The sequence below is a fragment of the Seriola aureovittata genome, chromosome 3 (assembly GCF_021018895.1).
Source record: "Seriola aureovittata isolate HTS-2021-v1 ecotype China chromosome 3, ASM2101889v1, whole genome shotgun sequence".
Taxonomy (NCBI): domain Eukaryota; kingdom Metazoa; phylum Chordata; class Actinopteri; order Carangiformes; family Carangidae; genus Seriola; species Seriola aureovittata.
Genome location: NC_079366.1, coordinates 1,251,622 through 1,266,340, shown reverse-complemented (window position 1 = coordinate 1,266,340; position 14,719 = coordinate 1,251,622). Strand labels below are relative to the sequence as shown.

Sequence of the window (14,719 nt, the reverse complement as noted above, 5' to 3'; positions counted from 1 at the left end):
CTTTATGGGTCAATAGCATAAACAGACCTTATGCAGTTGTCATTATATGACCCTAAACCTCTAAACCTCTAATGACCCTACACTTTTTTCTGTCAAGTCAGTTTGTTTGACTGTTCCAAGTAGGAATCACTAAACTCTCTTAACTGCACAAATTTGCATAATCAACACCACCCCACTTTCTGCATATTGGCTCCATTGAGGGTATGTTTCCTTTAGAAATGTCACCCAAGACTAAAATGAAGAACTTCAAAATTGCAGATCTTGAAGTTGGTGTTAAGGAAACAATCAGCAGACAAAAGCATTATTTAGTTTAATTATCAGTGTGCGTAATGGTACTGAAAGACAGCAGTGCATTTGTCCACGTGTCTTAAAGCTCCATATTTTCTTCTTCTTCTGTGTTTTATTTGAAGTGTTGATCCTTAACAAGATATATTTGTGGTTTTAAGAACCAAAAAGCATCTCAATGTAGTTTTACATCTCCTCTCTCAGGCTTCTCTCTGGAGCTCTAGTAACAATAGGTCGGTGAGCCTCCTCTGTTCTGATTGGCTGCCTGTTTTCTGATTGATATAATAAAAATAAAGCAGATTTCAGGAAAACACTCAGAGAAACCAAATCCTGCAAGGTGGGATGGTGGGTCCAGGTGGGCGGGGCTTGGGGCGTGGCTGAGAGTCGTGACTGCTTTGCTCCAGAAGTCCTGAAGGCTGGTTTTAAGGCTCAGTTTCTGAATACAGGCTGTGTGCATTTCACTGTGGACTGAGGCTTTGATACTTTCACAGTATTAATATAGAACCTAGACCTCATCTACCTTTAGACTATATGGAGCTTTAATTTTCTCTCATATGTACATTTCTTCAGAGGAGAGTGCTGGTTGAAGATTGCAGCCAATCTTTAACCAGCATGTTGGATTTGAAGAATGCAGCCAGTGCTATACAAAGAGCAGCTTTGCATAGTTTCCACATCAAATGCTGTTTTCCTCTGTCACTCATGAATTGCATCTATTTAGGTTTCACATTAGGTATTAAGAACACGACCACACACACCCTCTAACAGCTTTGCCATTTAAACTGCTCATTACTGCAGTCTTGATATTGTTGGCAGTGAAGGGTAATTTCCCTGCTATAATTGTTTCTTCCTATTTTTCTTTTCTGAGCTGCTGCAGAAAAAATAAGCAAACACAGTTTCCTCTGTAGTGTTTTCTGAAAAAAATGAACCAGAGATACAAGATAAACCTTTTTGTGTGCAAATGTGTAAACACTCACCAAGGTGCTGTTGGGAGGGGCGTGGAGGGGGCAGCGGGGACGGAGGAGTGTTGTGGTGCATGATGGCGGCCATGCTGACACACCAGCATAGTCTGCTGCTCCAAGCCTGACCAGGAGGACATGTCCTGTTGGCTATCGGACACCTTCAAGAGAGACACATTTCATGAGACAGTTGACCCTGACGCCCCACAGGTGCTTTCCTGTCTGAAAATGACACAGAACTCCCACTGTAGTTTATTAGATATTGTATAGATTTTATAGATAGTACTTCCTACCTGCATATTATATTGCTATGTACCAATGACATTATGCATTTAAGATAAAAGGTTTAAGTTGAAATAACTATTACAAACTCCAGGCAGCCATGATGCACAGTAGCACAACCCTATCTGGATACATGTCTTTAGCATGGTGGACCCGACTTTCAACCACATAAAAAGGGACACAATTATATGTAAATCATTATTCAGAAAAACCAGAGTCATGATGTGGATGTGAATGTGATAGGACAGACTTGAAAATACACATGAAATAAACAGAAAGTGTAGATCAAATTTTTTTCAAACATTTCTTATAACTCTACAACTTGTGAAGTTTTCTTCAGTATGAGGGGAACCCAGTGACAGTTGTCTGTGCATCCATGGGTACAAACCAGAACTGCTAAAGGCTAATTCAATTAATAATTAAATAGCTAATCATTTAATGGTGTTAATCTGTCAATTTTTTTTAATATAGGTTAAAAAAAACAATGCCCCATAGCTAACTCACTGACATGGCAAAAACTGTTTTAATTTAGTCTCAGTGGGAGTCCACAGTATCTGACTTTGCAAACCCCTGTGTACATGGTAGGGTGACTGAGAGGATGCATTTAATAGCCTGATATTGACATGTGAAATATCAGACAAAACAAAAATGCTTCACTGTGGTTAACCCTTTGGCTTATGTTACCTTGTGTCCAGAGAAATGACATAGCTCTTTTCCTGTGGCACCTTTTTGCCTTCATACAGTTCCACCTATTAGAGACTGTTCTGTAAAAAATGAGCCCATAGTTCGTCTGTGCAGCAGGTTATTGTCACCCATAGTTATATTTTGTTGCTAGGCGACATCTAGTGGTCATAGTAGTGATCACAGGAGCAAAGGGAAAAGTGCGGTGATGTAGTATAAAGAGAGACAAAGTCCACGTCAGGAGGAGGTTGTGGTGGATGGATGAATATGACACAGGAGAGTGGTGTTCGATCCCCATGTGAAACCAGCTGTTTATATTGTAACCATGACAACAAAGACTGCGTAATGTTGCGGAAGTACTTATCTTAACCCAAATCACCATCTTTTCCTAAACCTAACCAAGCCATGACCATTATTATAGTTACCATGGTGACAAAGGTAGGTATGTACCTGTACAGTCGGTATGTTTATTATTGTAACCATGACTACCGAGGACTGGTATGGCTGCTGTAGGGGCGCTTCAGGAGAAACCCTGATGAGTTGTATGAGAGGGTGGAGGTGTGTGGTTGTTCAGGTTGGAGGAGTCGTTGGCAGATTCACATTGATACTGGTAGTAGCACCGTCTCATACTGTTGAACACTGGGAGCTGCCCTCTTCAACCTCAGTCCTTTAACTAACCTCTGCAGGGGAGATCAGTGAATCCAGTCTGGTATTCCAACCAAAATCATTGCAGCACCCTTTTTTATTTGTGATAATACAGACTGCAGTGTGAGGGAGATCATTTATCAGAATGGCAGCTGAGTCAGTATTTACCCACATACAGTCACTAACTGACAGAGAAGAGCAGCATTAGTTCCAATCTATTTATAGCTCCATTACACAGTAGTTTGAATATTGTCTGTAGTACTGCCATTCACACTAAGAATCAACACTCCTATGGGCCTAACTGGACAGTTTTAACTCATTGGTATAATTAACCATTGGCCTGTTTAGCTCCTGTCAGCTTTGCACAGTCAAGAGTTTGGTATACATCCTGTTATCTACAGGAATCTGTCTCTCCTGTCTTTGCTTTTTTAAGATGTTTTTTTTTTCACTGTTATACTAATTGATACGTTCTTCCTGATATTTTCTGGCTTCAAACCAAAGTGTATGTTACCTAAACTGAAGTGAAGTGATGGAGAGGAAATAATGAAGTCGACAGGTGCGCATAAAGAGCCCTCCAGAGGGATCCACGGGTTGTTCTGTTTCTCAAATTACTATCAAAAGTATTTTGATCTAGCAAAGAGATATTCATAAATAATTGTATTAGCTGTAAATCAATACAAATCTTTTCTACACATGCACAATTTTGAATTTCTCATGCAGAATTATTTCATAGCTTTACAAAGGCTGATTTACAAATACAAGCTTTGGAATTATTTGTGAACATCACTTTAGTTCAAAGTCTTTTTGACCCTAATTTGAGCCCATAAAAGTGTTTGCTAACAGTTCAGCCAGGAGTGGGAGAGGTGGGTATAGTACAAGGATTGTTGCTGGGAGTATGTTTGTGTGTAGTGTAGTATAGTTTCTGGGAGACCACTAAGATGTTATTAAAGTTATAACAGTGTGCAACATTTTGTCTCTGTCCCCCTCTGCCACCCTCTTTCCCTCCTCCATTTCTGTGAACCCCTGCAGTCACTGCAACTCTCCATCTACCCACCAGATGTCCTCTGACTTTCCTCACCTCACTCCCACATCCACCTGCTTGCCTCCCACTCTCCGGGTCACCTACACACCTGTTGTCAATTTCCCTCATTAGCTCCCCTGCATATATATATACTGGTCCATTTCCATTTAGCTGTTGCTGGACAGTCTATTGTGCTGCAGCAGCTGTCGATGGCCAGTCTTTGGTCCGGTCTGTTTTCTGGACTTGCTTGCAGCCCTTTGCGGTTAAGTCTATTTCCATTATTGAAGTCCTTCACTGCACCTGCCTGTGTTTACATCCGGGTCCTCTTTACTGTGCTCCAAACATCAATTGTGAGACTTCTATTTCTAGTATTTTGTAATTGAAATATGCTCCAAAACATCAAAACTGCTAAGATGACCAAAGCCAGGGGTGGGACCTTACAGCTGTCAATCAAAATGTGAACACTTTACACAATATGTGACAGCCCTTCCAGTCCTCTGCTTCTCTCACACCGAAGCTTCCGGCTGGTATTAGCTGCTGGAAGATGTCTTTATTTGACTCACTGGATAATGAGGTCCTGATTCCTGCTTCAGCTGAGACAGCGAACATGACGAGGATGTGGGTGAAGGACTGGGTGGAGCCTAACAGGGCAGAGAGAGGGCAGGGTGGGAGGAGCAGAGTGGTTTGCTGTCCAGTCTCAAGCTAGCACTAGCTGGGTCTCCAGAACTTGCATATTGTAGCTTTAATTACTGGCATTTCCTGTTGATATTCATTTCAGTCCACACTTTTTATACATGCTCATCTGTCCATTTGAGATTATTGTCCTATTATTTGTATCTGATTTCTCCGGGTTTGTCAAACAAATCCAGTATAATCTCATTTGAAAAATTCAAAAGTCTAAATAAACTGGCATAAACCCAGAACAAACACAGCTCTGTCTATCCGATCTTAAAGGATTGGCTGGGACACAAACTGGGCACTTAATTGGTTCAAGAAATAGGATTCCTCAGATGTGTGTGTGCGTGTGAAAGTGCAGTTCGCCTCTCTTAACCCACAGCCCGTGATAAGCCAGTTGAAGGGCTGTAGAACAAATAAACACCTCGATCAAAGGAGGATTTCTTGGGTCAGCTTCAATCAGACGGTCAGGAGGGAGAGGGAAGTATCAGAGGATTATCTGTGATGAGATGTCTCTGGGATGTCACTGCTGGCTTGCCTTCTAGCATTTGTTCAGTTTTGAAATGTAAAAAGTTCTTTATTGGTGAGTGTTATGCAGCAGAACCAGTGGTTGCTGGTAATGTTTCTACCTGGGTGGGGCTACAGCCACTGAGGGGCTCTGTTTACTCATGATCAACACTGTTGTCAGTCTTGGGTGAACCAAGACTGACAACAATGTTGACAGCTTTGACTCCAAATACAGAAGACTGTTACATTTAATCAACAACTGTTTCAGAAAAGTAAAAACACTGTCTCTTTTCTCGTCTCTTTTGATCCATAAGAAGATATATTTGTGGAAGAGCCTGTCTTTTAAATATAGCAGATTTCAGGTAAACACTCAGAGAAACCAAATCGTGCAAGTTTGAATGGGGCATGGCAGATGGTGATTACTGCTTTGTTGTGACATCACAAAGTTCCAGAAGTCCTGACGGCTGGTTTTAAGGCTCAGTTTCTGAATACAGGCTGTGTGCATTTCTCTGTGGACTGAGGCTTTGATACTTTCACAGTATTAATATAGAAGCTAGACCTGATCTATAATCAAACAACACATGTAGATCTACCTTTATACTCTATGGACCTTTAAAGACCTTCTGCCTCTGTGATAGTTACAGAAATGACAATAGACAGTGGGGAATAGAAAAAGTGGCAACAGGCTTGTTTAGCCCACCATGGCTTTTTTCTTTTCAGTTGTCCCCAGGACGGACAACATTGAGGGAATAGCTGCACTTCTTGTGTGAGTCTGTACTGTGTAACAACAAATGATTGCAGCCTCCAGGAGCTGCAAGTGGACATGTAGCATTTCAGTGCTGCTTTGTAAAAAGCAAAGGAAAGTTCAACCCACTGCGCCACTCAACACCCCATTATTTTAACCAGTTTTAATATTTTTTCATACCGAAGAGCAAAACATTTAAGTTCTTGAGCTCTCATCCATTCACCAGGTGGGAGGACAACCTGTCGATCCTCTAAAATAATATCGGGTCCAACTACGGCTGAGAGCAGAGGGGCCCAAAAATGCAACTCTGTGACATGTTTTCAAATACAATGAAATAAGGAGAAGGAGAAGATAACTGAATTTTGTTCATAAACTGTAAAACCTTTCCTCTATGGCATTCATCGGGTCAAAAGTTCAATTTGTCCAATACTGTGGTTTATGACCCAAGACTTTGACTTTAGGTCTGATTATTTAACATTATGAAGAGGAGGTCATTGAATCACACAACAAGGGTCAAGGGTGGCACAAAAAAGTCCAACACTTATTTTCAGAGTGGTCTTCGATGTAAAGATAGCAAAGCTGCAGCAGTCCAACATGCTAACACAATAAATCAAATCACTTGTGTTAAGTCCATTATTGCAAAAATACATGCATAGCCGCTAGCAGAGCTGCAAAAGCTAACTCTGGTTTAATTCTTGGTTGTGTCAGGGCGCCCCTATTTCTCGCTGAGGTCCCTGGACGTGTTCCTTGGTGGTGGGGGGGTAGACCGGCCTGACCTCAACATCCATCACTACGTAATTTAGTGTTGTTCATAATATATATATATATATATATATATATGTAATAAATACTATTCTCTGTCATGACACCACCACACTATTTTAGATTCTATTCTATTACATTTTATAATATAACATATTTTTTGTTGTAAGATTTATTTATGAATTTATTTTTTTATTATATTAACAGGATATCATATCAATTATTATCATTATGAGACTTGAAGGAAGCATATTGCAGGTAAATAAACATGTCCATCAAAGAGAGGGTTCCTGGGTCGACTTGAGATAAGTGGAGGAGAGACACTGATATCTGTCTGTGCTGCAGCAGCTCTGCTGTTTGCTGTCTTAAGACCACATGACCTTGGTATTTGTTTTCTCAAGCTAAATTGTTCCTGTTTTCTTTTTCCCTGTGCCTTTTTAATCATTTTTCATCCTTTCACATCTTTTTCAGTCTGTCTTTCATCTCATTTCTTCCACACTGACTGCTCTTCACTTAGCTTCACCATTTCTTATCACGCCTTAAGTTTGGCATCTTTGATCATAATGGCTTTATTTAGCTATATGTGGCCTTTCTGCTCAGTGGTAAATCCACTGATATTGTGCAATCAGAAGAGCCTCCTCTCTTCTGATTGGCTCACCAACCTGTTGTTACTAGAGCTCCAGAGAGAAGCCTGAGAGAGGAGATGTAAAACTACACTGAGATGGCTTTTTGTTCTTAAAACCACAAATATATCTTCTCATGGATCAACACTTCAAATAAAACACAAGAGAAGAAGAAAATATGGAGCTTTAAAGTTAATATAGTTTATTTGCTCCTATCAATTATGTGCCATAATATATGCCAGAATCAGAACTACAGGAAATAATACATTTGGATTTTGAAATTAAAGCTGTAGAAGACTGCAATATAGTCATAAGATCTGAGGCACACACCTATACACATTCACACACACTCACTCACACACACACACACACACACACACATTTGCTCCATGTCTCTGGTCACTCTGCAGGAAATGAGTAGGCTGACACTCAGCTGATATGTCATTATGAATGTGAGTTGTTCTCTGTTGAATCATGATGATTCGAGGATCACTCATATTCCCCACAGACAGATTCTCAATGAAATTTGTCAGTATTTTAGAAACTAGATTCTTGTCTATGAGTTTTAGACATCAGTCCTGACACTTACAATGAGTAAGTTACTTGTTGAGCTCCGCATCAATTCTGTTGCCTTATATGAGCTGTGTGTCTTATTCTGCTGCTTTGTGTAAAACACTTTGTAACATGGGTTTAGAAAAGTGCTCTAAATATGCTATAGAGATATTATTAATTATTGATTATTAATTATTAATTATTATGTTAAGAGCAGCCAGCTGAAGCATTCTGGAAGAAACTGTTTTGAGGCCTGTATATTATTAGAATGAGAACAGCATGAGGGCAAGATATTCAAAAGATGAAAATTTACCCAGGTCGAGCTTTGTATAACTAAACTGCTTTGAGTGAATGATGGTAACCCTCTCTTTTCCTTTCTCACTGACTGATGGGAGATGTAGTCAGACGGACATGCCTCAATAAGAGTTGCTTTGCTATTCGTGTCTAACCAGGTTTCAGTTAGAAGCAAAACATCTAGTTTATGATTTTTCATTCATTAAGAATAATTAGGTAGCTAGAGATCTAACACCAAGCAGAGCTGGTTTTATAGAACTAGATAAGATACAGGACCTAAGACAGGAAACAGATCACAGATCTGTGTGTGGGCAGCATTACAGGAGAGTGTCTTTTTGATGCTGAAGGTCAGTGTGTCCCGGCTTGATAAGTATCATCCCCACAGCAGCTTTTCTAGGCCCCATTCTACATAGAACCCCCACAAACACACACACATGTGCACACACACACACACATGTGCACACACACACACACACACACACACACACACACACACAATCATCTTTAAAGCCTTTTGTCTTTTAAATCATTATCTCCAAACTCCATAGTCAAACGCATCAAAAATATACACATTTTTAATAATATAATATACAAATATTTTCAAAAACTTCCAAGTTACTGAAAACAAACTCCAGCCTGATACTGATTTACATCAGAAACCAGATACCTTGTTTGGATTTCTACAAACTGCCAAGAAAAATACACTTCCTCTGTACAAACACACACACACACACACACACACACACACACACACACACAGAGTCAATTATATAAAACACCAAAATGTCCAATTACAACGAAGCATTTAAGGAGACTTAGAACTTGAACACAGAGACAGACGGCGAGCGGCTTGTCTGCAGACACACAAATTGTTTGAAGCTGTGAAAGACTTTGTCGATGAAAAGAGACAGTGTGGTTTTAATTAGAGCTGCAGTGGCACAGTAACACACACACACACACACACACACACACACACTGATGTGTTAGGGGCTGAGAGGGAAATAAGGAAAGCGAAAGAAAAGGATGGAGAGAAGAAAAGACGAGGAGAGGAGGCGAGAAGGTGAGTGACTAGTGTGTTCGCTCACTTCACCTAATGTGAAACATACGTGTTCTTCACGCTTACTTGTGTGTGCCTGAGTGCGTGTGTGTGTTTATGTGTGTGTGTGTATGTGTATGTGTATGTGTATGTGTGTGTGTGTGTGTGTGTGTGTGTGTGTGTGTGTGTGTGTGTGTGTGTTCTTACATGTTGGATGATTTGTAGGTGTGGAAATCTCTACAATGCGTTTCCCTTTCCTGTCCTAATCTGACACACTGTGTTTAACACCACTGCTCTGTGTGTGTGTGTGTGTGTGTGTGTGTGTGTGTGTGTGTGTGTGTGTGTGTGTGTGTGAGTCAAAACAAGCACGTATCAACATTCCACATCACAAGTGGTCCTACTCCTCTTACTTACACACACACACACACACACAGACACTCACCTGCATCAAAGCCTACTGTCAGTGAGGTGGATTCTCTGGGTGTTTATAGAGCGGATAAACCTGTTTAATTGGTCAGTTTAGTTTTTCTAAATGCTTGTGATTCCCATTTCATTGATAGACCATCAGCATATTACACATCCTAGAGGTTACATCCTAATAATAATCTTGTGTCACACACACACACACACACACACACACACACAGTATGAGTCTGCATCGACTGACCCCCCTGGGTTCAGATTTATTGTGATGGTCTATACAGCTCATATAAGTGCACATTCCACATGGAGCAGGTCATTACTCTCCGGTCGAGGACCCCCCCCCCACACAGACATACACACAAAGAGGTTTTTCATTTCACTGCATCAGGATCTGATGTTCGCTCATCACATCGCTCATTCACCTGATTTGAAAAAGATCTGAGATCACAGGCGCTTCCTCTCTCTCCTTGTATAAGATAGTGTGTGTTTGTCTCATCCACATTTACTACTAGTATACACTCACCAAGCAAGTATATAAACTATAACTTCTGAAAGCCACTGTGTGCAGAATAATAGGAAAATTAACAATAAACAATGGTTTTCAACAATGAGGAGCCATCTTAAACAGGAATGGCCGAATCATTAACTCACTATATAACAGTTCATGATATAACATATAAAGAGGTAGAAGATCATATAGTGAAAAATAGGTTTACCCTTAAATTTTTCACATTGAATAGGGAAGTTGATAAAAAAAATAAATAATGCTTCAGGTGCATTAACTACATACTTCATAAATATTCATACAAAGATCCTTTCCAACACGTCATACAACACCACACCTCATGTTGTTTTTTAATTGCTGCTACACACACACGCTCCTACACACCTGCCTCACTAAACAGATGTGAAAAGTTTTGTTCTGTTTTGTAGGAAAATGGCACAATCCTGGTGAAAAGCATTGATGTCTATGGCTCCATTCAGATGGGATTCACATTAAACTCTGTAACTCTGTATATTGGCAGTCAGCAGGACACAGCCAAAGGAGCAGGAGTTGAAGGTGAGGCAAAGATACTGTGAGATGTTTATAAGGTGATGGTGTATTCCTTCTTGGACTCATAACTGAGGTCCATTACTAATACACATCCATAAATCCACTGAGAAATGATGGCTTCAACATTTTAATGTTCTAATCTGTAGCTTTTCCACATTAAAATATCTACAAACAACTAGAGCTATGTTCTATATGTGGCTGAGTTGTGTTCTTACATTATCACAAATGTTTCCATCAATTCTCAAACCAGAGAAATCTGTGATTTTAATCATGGTAACATTTCATTGGTCAATGACATCGTATCCTCTATGATCATGTGTCAGTGTGTTTGTCTGACAGAAGCTCAACATTGACTTTTATCTAGTTTAAAGTCACATACACTTTTTACACCTTGGTGGTTTTCAGCTCTATATCTGAACCAGATGAAGGATTTTAGTCGTCGGACGTCTGGATCTGAAGTTATCAGAGAAACAAGCTGAGGAAATGTTAGACAGCTCAGCTCCCAGCTGCTGGAGACATCTTGTCCTTTGTCATTGAAGAACGTCAGTGAATCTCTGATCTTTAAAGTGAAACTGCTTTCTGGGTGTTTCTACTGGTTTCAATCCCCTGGTGTGTTTGTTATGGAGAGGAGGACACCTCTGTGGATAATTCAGCTGCTGGTAAAAACCTGCTGAACGTCTGCTTCATAAGTTATCAGAGAAACAATCAGAACAAAGGTTAGCATCAATCTCAGCTCCAACTCTTCCCTGAGTCTCTGTCCTGTTAGAATCAACAGGTCTGTTTGATTTCCTGAACCACTGACAGTGAAGGAATCCAAACCGAGAGGAGCTTACAGTAATGGTGCTGAAGACAACAACTCCCATGATCCACGCTATTTCATGACGTCACCTAACACCATCCATTGTTATTGTTTTGATTGAGACCCCTAGAGGCAGATGTTAGTGAGTTTAAAGTTTCATCAGTATCAAATTAAGTAGTATCCAGTGACAGATGTCTGTACATCCATGGGTACATTGTAAGTAAGGGGCATATTTTTACTTAATATTTTAATATTTTAATTTAAACAAATGTGGGCTAAAAATCATTGCGTCCCCAGCCTGTAGCTGCCATTACTCATTTCATGAGCTTTTACATCTGGATCTTCTGATGGCTTTAGTGTTTGTCTGTCTTCATATTGCTACAAAAGAAAGAAAGAAAGAAAGAAAGAAAGAAAGAAAGAAAGAAAGAAAGAAAGAAAGAAAGAAAGAAAGAAATGGAGGCGGCCATGAAGTCCGGCTTCATGTAGGTCTACACAGAGGAACATAGACACATTTCATGGAACTGTGAAGTTAATCAAGACAGAATCTGAAGTGTTTCCTGAAGTAATATCCCTGTATACACACACAGCACAGGAAGTGACCACTGTAACAATAGAACCAAACACCCTTTGTGCGTGTGGGTGTGTGTGTGTGTGTGTGTGTGTGTTGCCATAAGAAGACCTCTGCTGGAAAAAGGAAAAGGCAGTTCCTATCCTGAACACACGTAGCCTCCACAGACACACAGTGATGCAGTGAGTATGAACACTTACTCGGGCAGGGCTCTCCTGATGATGCTGTGGACTTGCTTGTAGACGTCCAGTTTGGACAGACAGCTGCACTGCGTGTGATTGGCCACACTGATGGTCACTGGTCTGGTGCCCTGGGTGATCGGCACCGTGATCTCAAACAGCTGCAGAGAGAGGCAGAGAGCAATGAGGTGAATGAAGACAAGGTGTGAAATACACATTGCAAATGACAACAATTATAAATAACATGAAATAGAAGTAATGATAAAGAAAATCTTTTCTTTTTGTCCTTTAAAGGTCCATATAGTCTAAAGGTAGATGTCCATGTGTTGTTTGATTATAGATCAGGTCTAGGTTCTATATTAATACTGTGAAAGTATCAAAGCCTCAGTCCACAGAGAAATGCACACGGCCTGTATTCAGAAACTGAGCCTTAAAACCAGCCGTCAGGACTTCTGTTACTTTGTGATGTCACAACAAAGCAGTAACCGCCATCCGCCATGCACCACCTTGCACGATTTGGTTTCTCTGAGTGTTTTCCTGAAATCTGCTATATTTTTATATACACTCAGAAAACAGTCAGCCAATCAGTTGAGAGGCTCAAAGTGTCTCTTCCACAAATATATCTTCTTATGGATCAAAACTTCAAATAAAACACCAGAAAAGTGTAAAGTATGGGACCTTCAAATGATAAGTTTGCCTTCAATTACACGTTAATACATTTACATATAACAGTGGTGGGAATTGTTGGGTTGCTCTTCTTATCATAAGGTCTTGACTCTTTTAAATGCCTTGAGAGAATGAAAGTTTTGATTTGTCGTTATATAAATAACATTTTATTGAAATGAATTGAATTGAATAATATCCCTGTTTTAGGAAGGAAATGTTGCTGCGGCAGTTATGGGGAGATGTGCCACAATAAAGCATGCCTCACATTGTTAAAACATTAGTTCTTACTTACTGTCCAGTAAGTAAGTAAGTAAGAGTATCAAAAAGTTTTTACATGCATGTGTCAAAATGAAATATATATTGTGAAAGTGCTTGAGTTCACTTTGTCCCATTTAATCAGCCTGGACTTCAAATTCAGTCAATAAAGTTTGTCCATCATAAGACACCACTATTTCACACATTCTTTTCACAAGGACCCTTCAACAAAGACTTAATGTGGAGCTGAACTTGAAGCTTGAATAACCTAGGAAATTAGTAGATTTTAAAAGAGCACCAATTACCCAGGATCCTCAAAACCACCACACACCAAAACACCCGACTGAAAGCAATGAGAAAGAATGTGAAAGATTTCCACTCGAGGAACAACAGGAGTGATCAGGAGCTGGGCTCGTGTTTTCACATGGCACTGATGAAGACTGTGGCACACAGCAGAGCAGAGACCACGAGAGCCACTTCAGACCGTCAGTCTCAGAGTCGACCAGGCTGCATAGAAACTAATTAGTCTCAATGACTCTACTACTATTCAAGACCCTTAACAGCTTAAACTGTCTCTCTCCCTCTCATCCTAATGAGGATATCATTAAAGCTGACCTCAGTGTTCGTGACCTGGTGGAGTGTTCACCATGGTTACAGAGAACGCGCACACACACACACGCGCGCACACACACACACACACACACACTCACACACACACACACACAAAAGGAGCTCTTTGAGATCTCAGTGAGAACCACTGGGTTTAAAAGTTCTACTGCAAACATTTTTTTTTTTTTTGGCATCTAGATCGGCAAAATTCTTCCTTCATACTTAAGCGTCCTGCTGCTGAAAGTCCTCGGGTTTAGACAGACATTTTTGGAACGTCTCCACAGTGCTCAAGTTTTACCAGAGATCTGAATCCCTGTACAAACTACAGAGCACTGCTGTTTTTCTGTCCTCATTAACTGGGCAAAGGGAAAGAGAAGGGTCAGCCTACGCAAGTCAGAAAACCTGTAACAGGTGGATACAGGTGCACAAGTCTTATTAACATGTCTAATTTACAGTATATCAGGCAATTTGATTCAGTAACCTTTCCTCAGGACACAGATCGATATTATCAGGAGAAAACGATTTTGACTGAACCTCCTACAGTAAGTCGCTAGTAACACTCGTCCAGATAATCTGCACCTGACGTGCATCACTCGGTAACCATAACGACGATGTGATTTCTTCCTGAGTTAGCCCTTGATTGAAACATTCTCTGATGTGTTGATCAATGCGTCGTCCAACCATTTTAAGTTTACAGCACTACAAGTTTCCATCTGCATAATGGCACATCTGATCTCTGATTACCAAAGTCATTATAATGAGAAAGGAAGCTTTGCTATCGCCAGATAACTGGATAATTATCTCCTTATCTCTAGATAACAAACAATCCTTTTCTCCTGATGATATCTCGTTACCTCAGGATAATGAGCTGAGTATGGCTTTTCACAGTTATCATACAGATGCTAAGGCGAACTGTAATAATAGTAATAGTTATACATTTTATTTATAGTTAAATACAAAATAAATAGTGTTGGAATTAAACAGAATAGGCAAGTCTGAAGAGGTGTGTTTTGAGGTGGGATTCGAAGATAGGATGTTTTGTGGAAGGCTCTGAACAAAATGGTGTGGGTCAGACAGGCGGGAGGTACAGAGAGATCGGTGG

At 40.2% G+C, this 14,719-nt stretch overlaps 1 protein-coding gene across 1 annotated transcript in view; it reads right to left on the bottom strand.

Moving 5' to 3' along the window:
- Positions 1 to 14,719, bottom strand: part of vegfc (vascular endothelial growth factor c) — a 61,743-nt gene that overhangs the window by 11,938 nt on the left and 35,086 nt on the right. Inside the window, exons 4-5 of the mRNA XM_056371463.1 lie at positions 12,109 to 12,248; positions 1,260 to 1,402 (exon numbers count right to left, since the gene is read on the bottom strand). Coding sequence (XP_056227438.1) covers positions 1,260 to 1,402; positions 12,109 to 12,248 — 283 coding nt within the window. The remainder of the gene's footprint in view (positions 1 to 1,259; positions 1,403 to 12,108; positions 12,249 to 14,719) is intronic.